Below are 15,091 nucleotides of genomic sequence, written 5' to 3' on the forward strand. Positions count from 1 at the left end.
TATTTTCTTTTTTTGTCATAGTACCCCCAAAAATTTTAAACTGCTTTCCACTTATATCCAAAGTTTTTGATATAATTTTATAATCTAACTTACCGTTAACCATCTCCTGAACTTTTTTCGTGATGCTGTTTGTCTAACAAATCTATGAGGCTTTCCCACAAAAGCTGGGTTTTTATGGAAATGGTTTTATAGTTTTTATGGACAAATGAGGACTCATTTATTAATTACGTGATCAATTGGTTGTGCTGTAATTTTTGTTTAGGGGTATCAGAGTACACAAATGCACTCCCCTTTTTCAGATTTTCTTTTAAAAAAAAATCAAACTAAACAGCTCCATCATTTTATTTTCCTCCCTTTCCTCTTCTATGTGCTTCTAGGCCTATCATAAAATTGCAATAAAATACATTGAAGTTTCTGGTTTCAATGTGACAAAAATGTGTAAAAGTCAAAGCGGTAAAAATACTCTTCAATGAACAAGACGCTAAACCAGCAAATGAGTTAATCATATTTAATATATGACATCAGCAGATTAAAATACATGTTTATTATGTACATATATGCAACAAGGGTGTTTGATAAAGTGCCAAATAAATTTTTTGTCTTTTTCTTTCTTTCTTTCTTTTTTTTTTTTTTTTTTTTTTTACAAAAAACAAAAACATACATTTGTGGAAGACCATCACACCTGTTGGCCTGGTCCCACGGATTCATTGCTTTGTGATCATAGCCGCCCTCTTCGGAGGCTGTGTTGCTCAGTGCTGGTTGTGGGACGTTTTGGCACAACTCAGGTGACAATGTCACAATGGCATAAACACTCGGTGCGATTATTTATTTGTAATCTCCACACGACTGAACATCGACGACATACAACACACCAGCCTCGTAGGTTTTCCACTGTGACGAGAAACAGTCTGGGGTCAGAAAACCAGTTTCGTTGCTAGAAGTGAGGAGCTCTGGCTGATTCTGTGTGTGAAACAATCTGCTCACAGGTTGAAAAACAGGTTCGTATTCAATAAAAAATGGCAAGTTACACCTTCCTGGTGGCGTTTTTTAAATCTCTTTTCTGAATTTATTTTACACAACGGCGTATTAGGGTTATTGTAGGTACTCCTTTTTTTTAGATCTACAATGGCCCTAATATGGCGTTGTAATTTTAAGTTTGCTTTTGAGTTATTATGGTCCATGTGTGTGTGTGTGTGTTATGGTCCTCATCAATAAGACATTAGACGGTGACCAAGAAACAACGCGTGACAGTCTATAACAACCGAAAAACAGGCACACACTTATTTGCATGTACATTATTTCAGCATATATTTTTTTCCTTTAATTTATTCCCAGGAGCTACAAAACCGTTGATTAAATCTTCCCCGAACCCCTAACCCTCAGTCTTGTTATTAATATGTCCCCATTTATCCCAAACGGCAGTGATAGATGCACCGACAGGATTGGAAGACCCCAGTTTCTGTCACTACCTGATGATCCACTTCCTGCAATGACTAGGCTGTTTAGAAAAATCCAAAGAGTTTCCTCGTCTCTGATGCTTCACCATTGGTGCAAAGTATTGCTCTAAAGAAAAGTCCAATCTGACTTTCAGAAAGTAAAGCGGTTAGAGCGCGTTCTCTGGAAAGACGGACACGTTTCGGCTCTTTTTCCTGATTATCCCCCCTTTGGCAGTTTTCCTCATTGATACTTTCTTCAGCTAACTCTCCTCTTCCTTTTGTTCATCATCTTCCTCACCCTCCTGAGGTGCTTCTTCTTCCTCTTCTGCATTGTCCTCTGCCTCCTCGTCTTTACTGTCCATTTCTGTCCTGTCCTCTTTACCGTCTTCTGTGCTGCCTTCAGCTTCATTCTCCTCTGTCTCCTCCTCTACTTCTGCATTCTCTTCCTTGTCTTGGTTTTCGTCTACTTCGGCTTCCTCAACTTCAACCTCATCCTTGGTCACCTCTTCCTCAGCATCCTCGTCTTTCTCATCCTCTTCTTTTATTTCTTCATCTTGTTCACCGTTGACTTCTTCCCCTCCTTGCTCCTCTTGAACTTCTTCTAGCTCCTCTTCGGCTTCCTCCCCTTCATTTCCATCAGTGCGTTCCTCCTTTTCCTCCTGTATTCCGTTCTGTTCACCATTGTGGTTCTCCTCATCCTCTTCGTCAGCATCAGCCTGCTTCTGATCCTCCTCTTCAGTGTCTTCTTGCGTTCTCTCCATGTCACTGTCATCACACGTGGCTTTCTGGCTGTCCCTGTCGCTCCTTCGGTACATGTTGTTGTGATTGTTGTGCTCCAGCTCCTCGAGTGTGAGTTCGAACTGAAAGCGGTCATGCTGGAGGTGTCTGTCAGGGGGAGGCGAAGGCGACTGGGGCATGGTGTTGAGGTACCAGTCCCTGTTCTCCTCTAAGGTGTCCAGGATTTCCTGGGCGTCCGGGTGCACCAGGTCGGCCCAAGTCTCCCATAGAGGGTGAACAATGTAGTCAATGAAGCCAACCTTGAAAGGAGAGAACAGCAAGGGAAAAAGAGTACATCTTTATTTCTGTGTGTAGAGTTCACATTGATTAAAAAAATTGTTAGCATTTTGCTGACAAGGCACAATGCATGCGATGTCGCTCCCTCTCTATTCATGTCCTGTGGATCTTGAGCAATGAGGAGACAGTTGCTTGCCCTCCTCCAGCCAAAAGACCGACAAAATTTGTGCATGTGAATTTTCAAGCTGGTGAACATAGACGTTTGCACACATATGGAACGCCGCCAGCGTCATATTGGTGTGAACATTTCACGTTACTCTGATGTGTATGCAACACGCAAACAACACGTAAAGTACACGATGTATATCCATCCGATAGGAATCAGAATGTCAACCGTTATCAACGGGTAAACGTGTGAAGGGCATGTTGGCAGCTCATAAACAAAGCATGAAATATGTGCCATTGACACATATTTTGCACATTGTTTACACATTAATGATGTCTGCATAAGCCTAATGGTTGTGTAAACACCACTTACTTTCGCTTTGTTTGCACGTTGTATACACGTCAAAGTAGTGAAATGTTCACACATATGAGGCCTGAGGCTTGAGGCCTTATGCGCTGCCAACGCAGGAACGTTCCTTATGCGTGTTGGGTTCACAGTTGTGAACCCACAGGGATCAACTACTACAGGTAGAAAGCTGAACCTTTTATGAACTCAACACACAGGTAGCATTTCGAGGTGAACACAACACATGGGATGCATTAGCAACGGAAGTTGAACATTTTTCAACTTCCTTGTGTTGTATCGATAGCCCACGTTTCTACATCTACGAGTATGAATTTCGTCAGTCGCTTGGCTAGAGGAGGGAAAGGATTGTCACCTCATTGTGCAAGTTCCACATTCAGGAAATGAATGTAGAACGCTGCCTATAAGACACACAAGGCCATAGCACAACATTATTGCAATATGATTAGAAAAGCGAGGTTAAATGTTTATGTTTGTCTCTGAAAGTCCAGATAAAGTTTTGATACCAAAGCCAGCAGACATTTAAGCTAAATTTAGCCAATTGGTAGAATTGAAGTCTCTTTCCAGAGTCCTCTTATGCTTGAAAAGCTTTGACTTATATTAAGAAGGTCAAAATGTTTCACAGTAAATGATTAAATGCACCCAAAGGATGTTAAATTATGCATATGAATTTTGCTAAAAACAGGATCCTTGTGGGAACTTTTGTTAATGCTAATACTTCCTCCCCTGACATGCGGACAGTTGTGTCAGGACTTTTGTGCAAATACTGCCTGGCTAGAATTTCTGACAGGTCCATTCTAAAACAGTGAAATGTTTTGATCAAAACCATTGAAGTCTTTTACATGTATGTGTTAGGAATCTGGGATGTTTGTGTTGTGTGGAGGTTTCTTCCTAACTTTCAGATTTCCACCAGAGGGCGTAATAGGACTAAGGCTGGCTTTACTAGAGGGTGGAGATGGGCAGGTGTTTTTTCCACACACCTGCAAACAGTCAAGCCGATCAACAGTCCCAGTGTTGATGAACTCGCAGAGTGAGTGTGAAACCTCGTAGTAAATCAAGCCTTAAGTGTAAAATCAAGTGTTACCCTGTTTCTCTACTTTAGAATCAAAAATCAGAATGTACTTTATTGCTCCCCAAGGGGAAATTGCTTATTTACTGACAAGCTACTCCCATCCAGTGCTAAATATTAACAAATAAATATAACAATATAAATATATGATGTTTAACACATCATATCGAGTGTGACATTACAACTAATTTAAATATGACCTAAATATAAATGTAATTAAATAAATTGAAATATGAACAAGTATGTACATGGAAATATGTGACTATAAATCTATAAGCCGAGTCCAGAGTAAACTCTGGGTTGTCATGTATTTTCCAGGGGCATAGAACATTTTTATAGAATAATTGAGAAACTGTTACCATCTGGCTGTGTGTTTGATGAGGGACTGATGCTCAGAATATTATTCCCCCTTTTAAGAGTTTTCTAAGCATAATATCACATCCTGAGTTCCTTCAAAATTATTTAAGTTTATGTTCTGAAGTCAAATGGCAGCAAAGAATACAGACATGGACTATGACCATGCACAGGTACAGAACGTTTATATAAAAGATATAAACATTCACATAAACACAGAGTCAATAGGGCCAAATGCAAAGACACCCCATGTTTCTAAAGAATTTACATTTGTAAATCTTATACTTGACACTGCTTTGATCTAGCACAGAAAATCCCACTGAAACAAATTGAACTATGTAGTTATTACATAAAAAGCAGAAACAAGTTTAAGTTGCAGGAAAGTTGCACAAACTATTGGCTGCTTTAAATAAAAAAAGCAACGTGATTCTCCACAATGACCAACATGGCGACACTGATCAAAGAAGATGGTGCTGTTAGCATGTTGTTCTCTTTAGCATGTTGCTAAAGAAAACGCGGCATGTCTGATGTTTCTGTAAGATGTGAGAGGAGAGCTGCTGCCTCCTACTGGTACAAAGCAGCAAGATTCAAGCAAATCTTAATGCGCAAAAAGTGCTGGAATCAGAAGCCTTCACATTAGACAAATCTGGCAACACATTCCAGAGAAGAAGTTCAAACTGAGAGGAAACGGCCCGAATGGCAACTAATGAAACTATGATAGGTCACATGTGGTGGAAGAGTGTGTCTGCAATTGTCAATATCAATACATAATGCATCTGATAGAATATTCAATATTCAATTCATAGAATATTCACTGAAGCATTCTGGGAGATGTAGGCAGAGGAAAGACTGTAGCTGCTCTACATCTTCTGGCAAGCTAAGCAAGATTGGTGGCATCAACTACCTCACTCTATGGTTACCTAGCAACAACCTGTTGAATTGTTCATGTTTTGCCTCACGCCACCAGCTTGGCTGCATTTCAGATATTTAAGATAAAAAAACTGATCAATAATTATCGATATCCACACTCAGATTAAAATTCTAAGATGCTCACATGAATAATCTCACCACCAACTAAAGGATTTCAGATTATTTCTTCTGTTAAGCCCAGAAGAGACTGAAGGAGAATTTTCCGAGTGAGCTGATCTTACATTGTTAGCGCTAGTGTTACCCAGGTGAAGTTTTACCTGACTCTTCTCCACAGAGGCAGTGTGTTTGTCGCACATTGCGCTGATTTCTATCCCCCTCTCTCGTTCTTTGTCGCCCTGTCGGAAGAACTCCTCCATAATCCTCTCCGTCCACTGCCTGTATAACGGTAGCAGTTTTGTTGGGTTGCTCAGGTCGGCACAGTGGACCATGTTCTTCAGCACCTGCAAGACAAAAAAAAAAAAAAAACATTGAAGGTACTTCAAGGACTGATACAGACATAGGTTAAAGGCATTTCAGGCATCAAAATGGGCAAAAAGAACATTTTCATGCCACCTTACCTGTATCCTCTCTGTGTAGTGATCTAGCAGCAAAACACCTGAACTCGTCACCTTCTTGGTTTCCACCATGGTCTTCAGATCAGCCAGCAGAGTCATGTGTTTAGACATGTCTGTGGCCAACACCTGCACACCGACAGTTACATCTTACTTTTCTTTTCATGTTTTGGTTATTTGTGTTTGACTTCCTATTGTATCCCTTGTTCATCAAGAGTCGCTGTTTAGGACATAAAGGATTAAAAATGTCCAATTAGTACTAATTAAGATTACAGTCAGTAGTCCAATGCTGTCAATAATCTTCCTTTTTAAAAAAATGCTCCTAATTATTGGAATTAGTTGGAAATAATTTGAATGAAAAATATGTAATCTCCTAAACTTCAGATAACTGAAATTCACAAGAATGTAAGTTATTAAATAAACTTTTTTCTTTTTTGTCTAAAAGGCCTCCACAAATCTATATTTATTACAGAATTATTAACTTAACTCAGATTTAAATTCATGCCCAAAAAATATTTTATTATAACTTTAAACCTTTTGAAGCTAAAGTATGTAACTTTTAAAATATATATATATTTTTTATATATATATCTATATTTTTTAGAACCGTCACCATGTGTAATATGAGACAGATAATCTTTGAAAAGAACAAGCTCCTCCACCTCCTCCCTGAGCTGCTATTGTAGTCCCTGGTCAAAGTCAAAACCAACCAGTCATAGGCAGAAGGAAGGACTTAGCGCTGTCAATCAACTATGTGTACACGCTGCTAAATGTGCTAAAGGAGAAGAAACAACTTACCGTTCCAAGAAAACTGTTTATCCACTGTCATTGGTGGCCATACTAACTAGCTTTAGCATTTGTGGCAGGCTATGTTGTAGTGAACCAGGTTTAGTGTAGCAGAGAGCAAGCGGAAGGATGTGAGCAGCGCATATGCGACAGTGACTGACGGCGCTAAGACCCTCCTCCTGGCTCTGCTTGGTTGTTTCTGACAGCGCAGTGTATTTGTTCAGATGACAGCAGATCCATTTTTTCACAGATTATCTATCATATAATAACAAAATAGTTTTTTACATGTTTGTTGAAATTATGTTTTAATATATATATATATATATATGAAAGATACATAATGTAGCTTTAAGCAAATTAAATGTAGAATCAATGTATTGTTAGGTTTGTCACAATAACTAACTTTGCTGGACGATAAATTGTCCTCAAAATTATTGCAATAAATGATAATTGTTTTAAGACCTTTTTCAAGCAATATTTTGATAACGGTATATTAATGCAAGTTCGCCGTCTCAAAGATCAATAAACTTTAATTTTTCCCAAGACACTCCACACTGGAACTGGAAAACATTTTAAACATCCAAAATAAAATCTGACAACCAAAAATAATAAATGAAATGGAAATAAAAACCACACACAACCAAAACCAGAATTAAAGTGGATTAAGAAGTCTCTGTAAGTAATATTGCCCTTCAAAAAATATTAATCATCCAAATGGATGATTAATCAAGCTCATTTCAATTTACCATGCGATTAGATGATTAATTGCTTACTGGGACAGGCTTGTTTATATATACTTCACACAATCTAATTTATACAAAGTGGCATCACTAAAGAGTTCATCTCCCACGTAGGTGACATAGAGCAGCGTGAAACTTAAACACAGAAAACCAACACATGTAACCCGAAAGCAACCAAAGACAAGTTGGATTCCTGCAGCAGTAAGGAAAGACAGAGACAGTGTTTGTGTTGCTGTGTGCGTGTTGGGTGTGGTTTTTGCCGAAGCCCTGACCATATCAATGACGAGTTTGCGCAGGCTCTGCCGCTGCCTCTTGGTGAGGTTCTGGAAAATGTCGCAGTTCTCCTGATGCAGGAGCTTGAAGCCCACAGCCAGGTGGTGGTTCTCCAGGACCGACTCGTCGTTGTACATCAGCGCCAACTCTGAGTCTGATTCAGAAGAGGAGGAGGAGGAGGAGGGGGACGTGAATGCCAACAAAATATGAGGCACTTATTGACGCACGTGCTGCGGTGCGCTCACTGGTGTTGATGAGGAACTGGTTGGAAACTCCGGGGTGGTCTACGTCGTGGATAGCTGCAGCAAACAGAGCGGCGAGGATCTCCAGGTCGGTGAAGACCGCCTGGTGGGATAAAGGAAGAGAAGACAACAGAAGCTGCGTTTTCATTTCACTTAATGGAAATACGCCAATTTAAACAACAACAAAAAAAAGTTAATAAACTGAGTAAATTTCAAATCGGTTTGGGCCGATGAACCTACATCTAGAGCAGGCGTGGAGAGGAGCACATGTGTGGACTGGGTGACATCTGCAGCATGGAGGCTGTTGTGGTAAGCTACGTTTCCATGGTAATGGTCCTCTAGGGTCATCACGTAAGTGACAAAAGTGTCAACGGGGATTCGAAATGTCTTCAGGAGCTCACGTTCCTGGAGAGGTAAGCAAAGAAGGAGATAGAGACTCGAAAATAAAATAAAAAAAACTATGTTTTAAAAATCACAAGAAAAAATTTAGGAGATTTTGTTGCTTTTTACCTGAAAGATGGCGTACATGATGCAGCTGAGCGGCCTGTTGTTGGAGAACTCTGCTACTTTGAATATGTTAAAACTCCACTTGTTTAGATCCTCCAGTTCCTGTTCGAAACATGACAAAGGTACAAAAAATGATTTCATCATCTGGACTTAAAACTCAGAATAAAATAAAAAATGTAGCGTCACCACAGACGGTTTTAGAAGTTCTGGTTTTTCAGACCAGATATGTGTGAACTTGAATCCTATGACGTCTGTGCAATAAAGTGATCCAGACCAGTGTCTCTTAAAGTGGGGATTTTTAAAGGGGGCGCTGAGAGGGCCTCAGGAATTTGGAGGGAAGATGAGAAAAAAATAAGAAAATGTAACTCCATAACTTTTTAAATATTAAATTTATATGTTATTCAACAATTATTCAATAAAATACAAGTTAAAAAGTATTTAAATGTTATTTTCTGACTGGTTGCCAGTCAAATTCAACAAGCTGCTTTGGTCATCAAGCTGCCAAGAAATGGAAAAGTGGAGGACACTGCTGCAAAAAACCCTAAGAACTGTGAGAAAAAAATTAATCACACGATTAATATAAAATATAACATATTTTCTACTAATCAAAAGAGGGGATTGTGATGAAAAATTATATTATCTGGTAATAAAGTCATATTTTATAGGATAAAAAAATTCCACCCCATTTATGAGGCAGCATTTATACCAAATAAGTAAAAAAACATACTAAAGGCTGATGTTTCTTTACATATTACAACGAACGGCACCTTGGCGAGCTCGTCCTCGTGGTCCGTGTTGACCCCAAAGCGAGGCATGGAGGCGCTGGAGAGGCTGGAGCTGTGGGACAGTTTCCTCACTCCGCTGATGTGACTCATTGGTTTGTCTTTGAGCGTCGGAGACGGGATTTCCACCTCGTTCTGCTTGTCTACATGGGGACAAAAAAAAAACGGATTTGTAAGTTAAAGCACAGCAACAATGTAGTTTCTTTATTTACAAACAGTTGTAAACATGACGACAGACATTTGTAATTCTGACCCGGCTCACCCAGAAAAGTGCTGGAGATGTATTCTGACACCTGGTTCCCAGAGCGACTCATCTCTGACAAGTGAGACAGTTCCCTGTTCAGCATCCTCTTAAACTGTAGCAGAAGAATAAGAGCAGAACAAAGCGCAGTTTTGGTCAAAATGGTAATTTTAACATTATATCTTATAAAATGTATGTCATTTTTTTTTTATTTTTATGGAGCAAAGTGAGAATTGGGCAATATAAAATAAAAGCTATCAAGGTAGCAGATATGGGTTGTGCAATAATGTTTGTTGTGTATTCGCTACATTTAAAAAATACATATACCAAAGGCTTTACGACAGTAAAACCAAATATTTACATAGACTATACAGACAAAACCTTACCAATTTTTGTCAGCTTGATCAAACCTACACAAGAAGCCCAAGTTTCTTTTTTTCTTTACATTTCATGTATGATTTGGGTCAAAATCTCTGCTTCCTTCCAGACGTTTCTCACAGTAATTTGCTGGAATTTCCTTCTGAAAGAACGCTTTGACCACTTGTGTTGTCATACCTGTTTCTCCAGTAGACTCAGTTCGATTAGGGAATAAAGTTGCGACTTTAACTACATTTTCAGCTGCTGCGGTTTTCAACAGTGCAGCGAAAAACCTTTTCACCTCTTTGCCTGTGGTGGCGCTGCACCAAGAACTACCGAAGGAAGCTATAAAAAACCTCAGAAGAAGACATGAACACGACTTTCTTCTTTGGACAATGTTATCTAAAACGGAGTAGTGTCACATTTTAGTGGTTGTTGCTGGTAAAAGACCATGAGCCATTTCTCCTGCTAGCAATAGACTCACACGTTTGTTTAGGTTGTAGTTTCCCAGATTGCAATGAACAATATAGTTTACTTCCGGCTTTAGGAGCAGTCTCCGGTCCACTTGCATCCACATGTGCATTTGAACCATACTAAAGTTCACTTCAGCCAAACCGTGACCTAGGTTTGTAGGTGGACCGGAGTTCATGTTTTTGATCAGCGTTTGATTGCACCTCCTCAAACAAACCCGACTTCCTAGGCAGACAAATAGAGACGGATTAAAACAAACTCAACATGGCTGGAGTGAATACACCCTGAGTCAGGATAGTAGGAAACCTTGTTTCCACACACCATTTCATTAAGCTCTCAATACTTTGATTCCAAACATAGACCCTACATTGACAGTAGAAGTCATCCTGTGGATGTGTAGTCGGACCTACTGGGTTAGAGAAGTTTCCCTACCTTGTTGGAAGCCATTTCGCTGACGGAGCGGTGTGTCTGGATGGTCTCTAGCTGGTCCAAACACCAGTCCAGCTCCTCCAGTGTGTCCAGGGCCAGCTGCTGGTACTGCTGGTCCGAAAGTGTCCCCCTGGGGCTGACACACACTCCACCTAACGGAGACCTCCTGGAAGCACAGCAGCTAATCTGATCAGAGAGAAGACTGCAGACTGGACCAGTTACTGGCAGATTTTCACCAACCTACTTTAGTTCTGTATTACAATACATGCATTGGCCAGTTGGAATAGCATTAAAAATCAGTTTTAGTTCAGTATTGCAAAAATATATATATATTTATATACACATATATTATGTTTTTTACAAGTTAAACTTCTCACTATGACTTGACATTACATCAGGCAGATAATCTTTGAAAAAAATCAAGCTCCGCTGCCTTCTCCCTATGGTCCTATTAACTGAATTAATACATCACTCAGTCAGAAACAACCAATCAGAGCCAGGAGGAGCTCTGATTGGCAGTCAATCATGCTCATGTATGCGCCGTTCACAACCTCTCTGTTTCTCTCTGATACTCTACAGCTGATTGACCCCAAAGAAGCCCACCATGAATGCTAAAGCTAGTCAGCATGGCGACCGATAACGGTGGATAAACAGTTTTCCTGAAACGGTAAGTTGTTTTTTTTGCCATCAACATATTTAGCAGCGCATACGCAAGTTTGATTGACAGCGCTAAGATCCTCCTCCTGGCTCTGTGTGGTTGTTTTTGACCGGTAGTGGTACCTTTCGTCAAGCGGCAATAGCAGCTCTAGGAGAAGGGCGATCTTTTCATAGATTATCTGTTTTATATTATGCTGTCAAGACATTGTGACATTTTGAACAAATATGTAAAAAAAAAAAAAACTTTACAAAAAATTACATACTGCAGTTTTAAATTATGTTGAAAAAAATTATGAAAAATATACATGTAAGAAATTGTAGTAAAATTCCTTACTTGTACTCAAATAAAAAGAACACTGCGCTGGCTAAATGAAGAATAGCAGAGCGCCGCTGGCATTGTTCTAGACTAGAAGTATTTCTACAGGCTTGGAAAGACGCTCTGTCCCTTTTTGTTAAACATCAATGTCTACAGCAAAAGAGGCCTATTAGTCATATCTCTATGAATCATAAGGATAATTCAAAGCTTTTGCTCGATAGGCCCTTTGGTGTCATGACTCACTCGGAGTAGATCACCCCTAAAACAGACAGAAATACATAACTTTCAGAAAGTCCTGCACAATTTGGAAGTAATAATATTCACCAATGTAAACCCTGACTTCTCACGCATATCAAATGGACCAGTTCACCTGCTGCTAGATGGTCATCATTTCTCATCAAGCTGTAGCTGAATGAAAGTTTTATATTATTCCATTTTAATTAGTCTGACGGATGACATATGATAATATACTGGAAGATTTAAAAAAATCAAATACCAACCTAAATTATCGACTAGGTCTGCTTTTGGTTAGTAAAACAGCCATAGAACTAAATGTTGCCGGTTCCGATAGCTGCTTGTTTGTAAATGGAGCTTGCATGATCTCCATGCAACAGTTGCTTTTATTAATACCGCAGAAGAGTCTTACTCCAGTTTTTAACCTTAAAGGGGCAGTATTATGTATTTTCCAGCCACATAGTGCCAGTTTGACACAACATGGCTCCTCTATTAACCCTTTAACAACGTTTTTACCAGCTTTGCACTGAGACATATAGCTAATGTCTCAGTGCAATGAGCTCAGCAGATGTTCAGTTCCACCAGCTGTTTGCTAATTGCTGCTGGCTAATCTGAAGGAGCTGAGCAAAACCCCAGGTATGTTTTTGATGAGACAATAACATAATACGATGTAAAGCTCATAAAAGTCACTTTTACATAATACTGCCTGTTTAAAGGTATGGTTTAGTCACAAGAAGAGCTCAGAACCACAATCCAATTTTACAAAAAGGGAAAATATTATAATACATCCTTACGTGCTCTGCATTCACCATAATGAGGTGCTATATGAGAGACAGAGCATTTATATTTCATTCAGACTAATTCCTAGAATTGTATTTGTGTGATTTATTGTGTGAGCTGATAATTTAAGAGACGTTTGGTTCTTACTTGACTATCGGTGTGGAGACATTGGCAAGGATGGTAAAGTTGCTCCGTACTGATCGCAGACTGGCCAGTACCTAAAATCATCAGACAACATCACAGTATTATGTATTCTGAAGAGAAAAAAAGCAAATCAAATGTCTTGCAGCGTTGGATTTTCACAACCAGTGATATTTTGTCAAACTCACTTGAGCAAAAGGTGTGACAATGAAGTCTTCTGCTGTGTGCCTAAAAGGAGGAGAAACAGTTGAAAAAAGTGACAAAGACAACAGAACTGATGGGAACACGGCACAATCTCTGCTGTGTTTGTTTCTTAAGCTCACCCTTCGCTGGCAAGGGAAGAATTACGGGAGACGGCCTTGGGGGACATGTCGTAGTCCGAGTCAGATCTGTAGAGGAAGGACTCTCTTCTCTGGCCCTGAGGCAGTGAGGTGTTCAATGTGCGGCTTGGACTCTGGGAGCCCAGAGGAGTGTGAGCGGGAGAAACTCCATTCTCTGCTTCGTTACTGAAGTAAAAAAAAAAAATCAAATCAAGCTTGGAAAGAAAGGATTGTGAAGCCATTTTCTGGGGGCCGGGGGTTTAAGTTTGTGGTACCTGTCCGTATCCGCTTGTGTGATGGAAATGCGAGGAGGAATGCGGAGAGGAAGCGTTGTGGGACGTGACATATTGCTCAGGATGTCGGGGGAACGGGTGCGATCTCGAGGACGGAGCCAGCAGGGTACCTGATGAGACATTGATGCAGGCATTGTGACTAAAAGACGGCGGGAAAGTTTAGATTCTGAGGGTTTGGAGTGAAGCTGATATAACGTTTTATTCTTGCTAGAAACTACAGCGGGGTTAAAATCAACAATTACACAGTCCACCAAATTTCAAACTTTTGCTGCATTATCTATTGATACCTATTGAAAGTTAGGTCTGGACGATGTTGGCTGAAAAAAGTATCACAATATAAGAGTTTCATATCAGTCAATAGCAATTACTGTCAATAATGATAACTTATTGACTAGTTTTTGTTTTAGGTATTTGAAATAATGCCAAACTGGTGGCGTGATCATTGTTTTCTCTCCATGTTATTGTTTTTAAATCTTTGAGCAGATATGAGGCACGGTGGCCAAACCTGAAACTGCTGCTGCACAGGTTACTCAACAGGTTGTTGCTAGGTGACCGAAGAGTGAGTTAGCTGATGCCACCAACCTTGCTTAGGTTGAGCAGCTAAAGTCTTTCCTCTGCCTACATCTCCCAGAGTGCTGTGCGGTTCTGGATCTATTTACTTTCTGAAATGTCTATCACATAGATATTGCTATTGATTTATTGTCCAGCCCAAGCTAAAAGAGAGCTAAAGTCGTTAGCTTAGGTTTGGCTCTATTTTAGCTGAAGCTACAGTTAAAATAAGCTAAGCTATTTCAACATAGATCCCAAGTCGCAGAAACTTTGACTGTGACTTCAATGGAGTGTTCCTGGCTCATTTTTGTGTGTAAGAGTATTCAAGGTAAATATGAGTTTAGAGTTGCAGGCATTATCCATTGACTGCATGCAGCTATGACAGTTTTGCACTTTTTTGATAATAGATTTTGCAGCAAATGTAATTAAATACAGAACGAGCAACTATATTATTGCTAACTTTTAAACATCATCAATGGACGACTAAAGGCGGGTCTGCTGACATGCAGACTTTTCCTGTTGGTACTAAAACGTGCCTTTGTGTGATCCCCACGTCACTTCATTTCATCACGCTTTTACGACGTGGCGTCTAAATAAATGTAAGATGATAGCTGACAGAGCGTGAACAGGATGGGCTGGCTTGGCTGTCGGTAGTGTTTCACGGTTCCTTTAAGCTCCATGCCCTCCAGGCATGTTAATGTGACCGCTCCGGTCTTCCTGTACCTGGAGACTGGGAGACAGTCTTCTGGTCCGTCCTCTGCGCAGCTCGGCCCCCAGCGTGGCCCCGGACGTGTAGGATCGACTGTAGCGAGACGACTCCGCCTTCTCCACAGCATCTGTTACGTCTAATTCATTCCCCTGTGAGACAAGAGGGACGTGAGGTGAGGAGGGAAGCGAGGCAGATCGTTGTGCAGCACAAACTGAAAGCAATGAGAAATTCATTTGTTGCAAATATGAACTGATTTGCCTAAAAGTGGGTAAAACTTCAACGGTAATGCATAAATTAGCAATGAATATGTGTGTGTGTGTGTGTGTGTGTGTGTGTGTGTGTGTGTGTGTGTGTGTGTGTGTGTGTGTGTGTGTGTGTGTG

General features: G+C 40.1%; 1 protein-coding gene across 3 annotated transcripts in view; it reads right to left on the bottom strand.

Moving 5' to 3' along the window:
• Positions 1–494: 494 nt before the first annotated feature.
• The window catches only part of LOC103456889 (cAMP-specific 3',5'-cyclic phosphodiesterase 4C-like), a 22,083-nt gene continuing 7,486 nt past the window's right edge, over positions 495–15,091 (bottom strand). For all 3 annotated transcript variants that reach the window (XM_008396841.2, XM_008396768.2, XM_017306430.1), the window contains 15 exons: positions 14,725–14,859; positions 13,435–13,562; positions 13,163–13,345; positions 13,028–13,067; positions 12,846–12,916; positions 10,715–10,877; positions 9,476–9,569; positions 9,199–9,356; positions 8,435–8,533; positions 8,165–8,329; positions 7,928–8,027; positions 7,682–7,836; positions 5,890–6,012; positions 5,590–5,772; positions 495–2,473 (listed from right to left, as the gene is read on the bottom strand). In XM_008396841.2, coding sequence (XP_008395063.1) covers positions 1,697–2,473; positions 5,590–5,772; positions 5,890–6,012; positions 7,682–7,836; positions 7,928–8,027; positions 8,165–8,329; positions 8,435–8,533; positions 9,199–9,356; positions 9,476–9,569; positions 10,715–10,877; positions 12,846–12,916; positions 13,028–13,067; positions 13,163–13,345; positions 13,435–13,562; positions 14,725–14,859 — 2,574 coding nt within the window. In that variant the 3' untranslated portion in view covers positions 495–1,696. The remainder of the gene's footprint in view (positions 2,474–5,589; positions 5,773–5,889; positions 6,013–7,681; positions 7,837–7,927; positions 8,028–8,164; positions 8,330–8,434; positions 8,534–9,198; positions 9,357–9,475; positions 9,570–10,714; positions 10,878–12,845; positions 12,917–13,027; positions 13,068–13,162; positions 13,346–13,434; positions 13,563–14,724; positions 14,860–15,091) is intronic.

Source organism: Poecilia reticulata, linkage group LG1 (genome assembly GCF_000633615.1).
Source record: "Poecilia reticulata strain Guanapo linkage group LG1, Guppy_female_1.0+MT, whole genome shotgun sequence".
Classification (NCBI taxonomy): domain Eukaryota; kingdom Metazoa; phylum Chordata; class Actinopteri; order Cyprinodontiformes; family Poeciliidae; genus Poecilia; species Poecilia reticulata.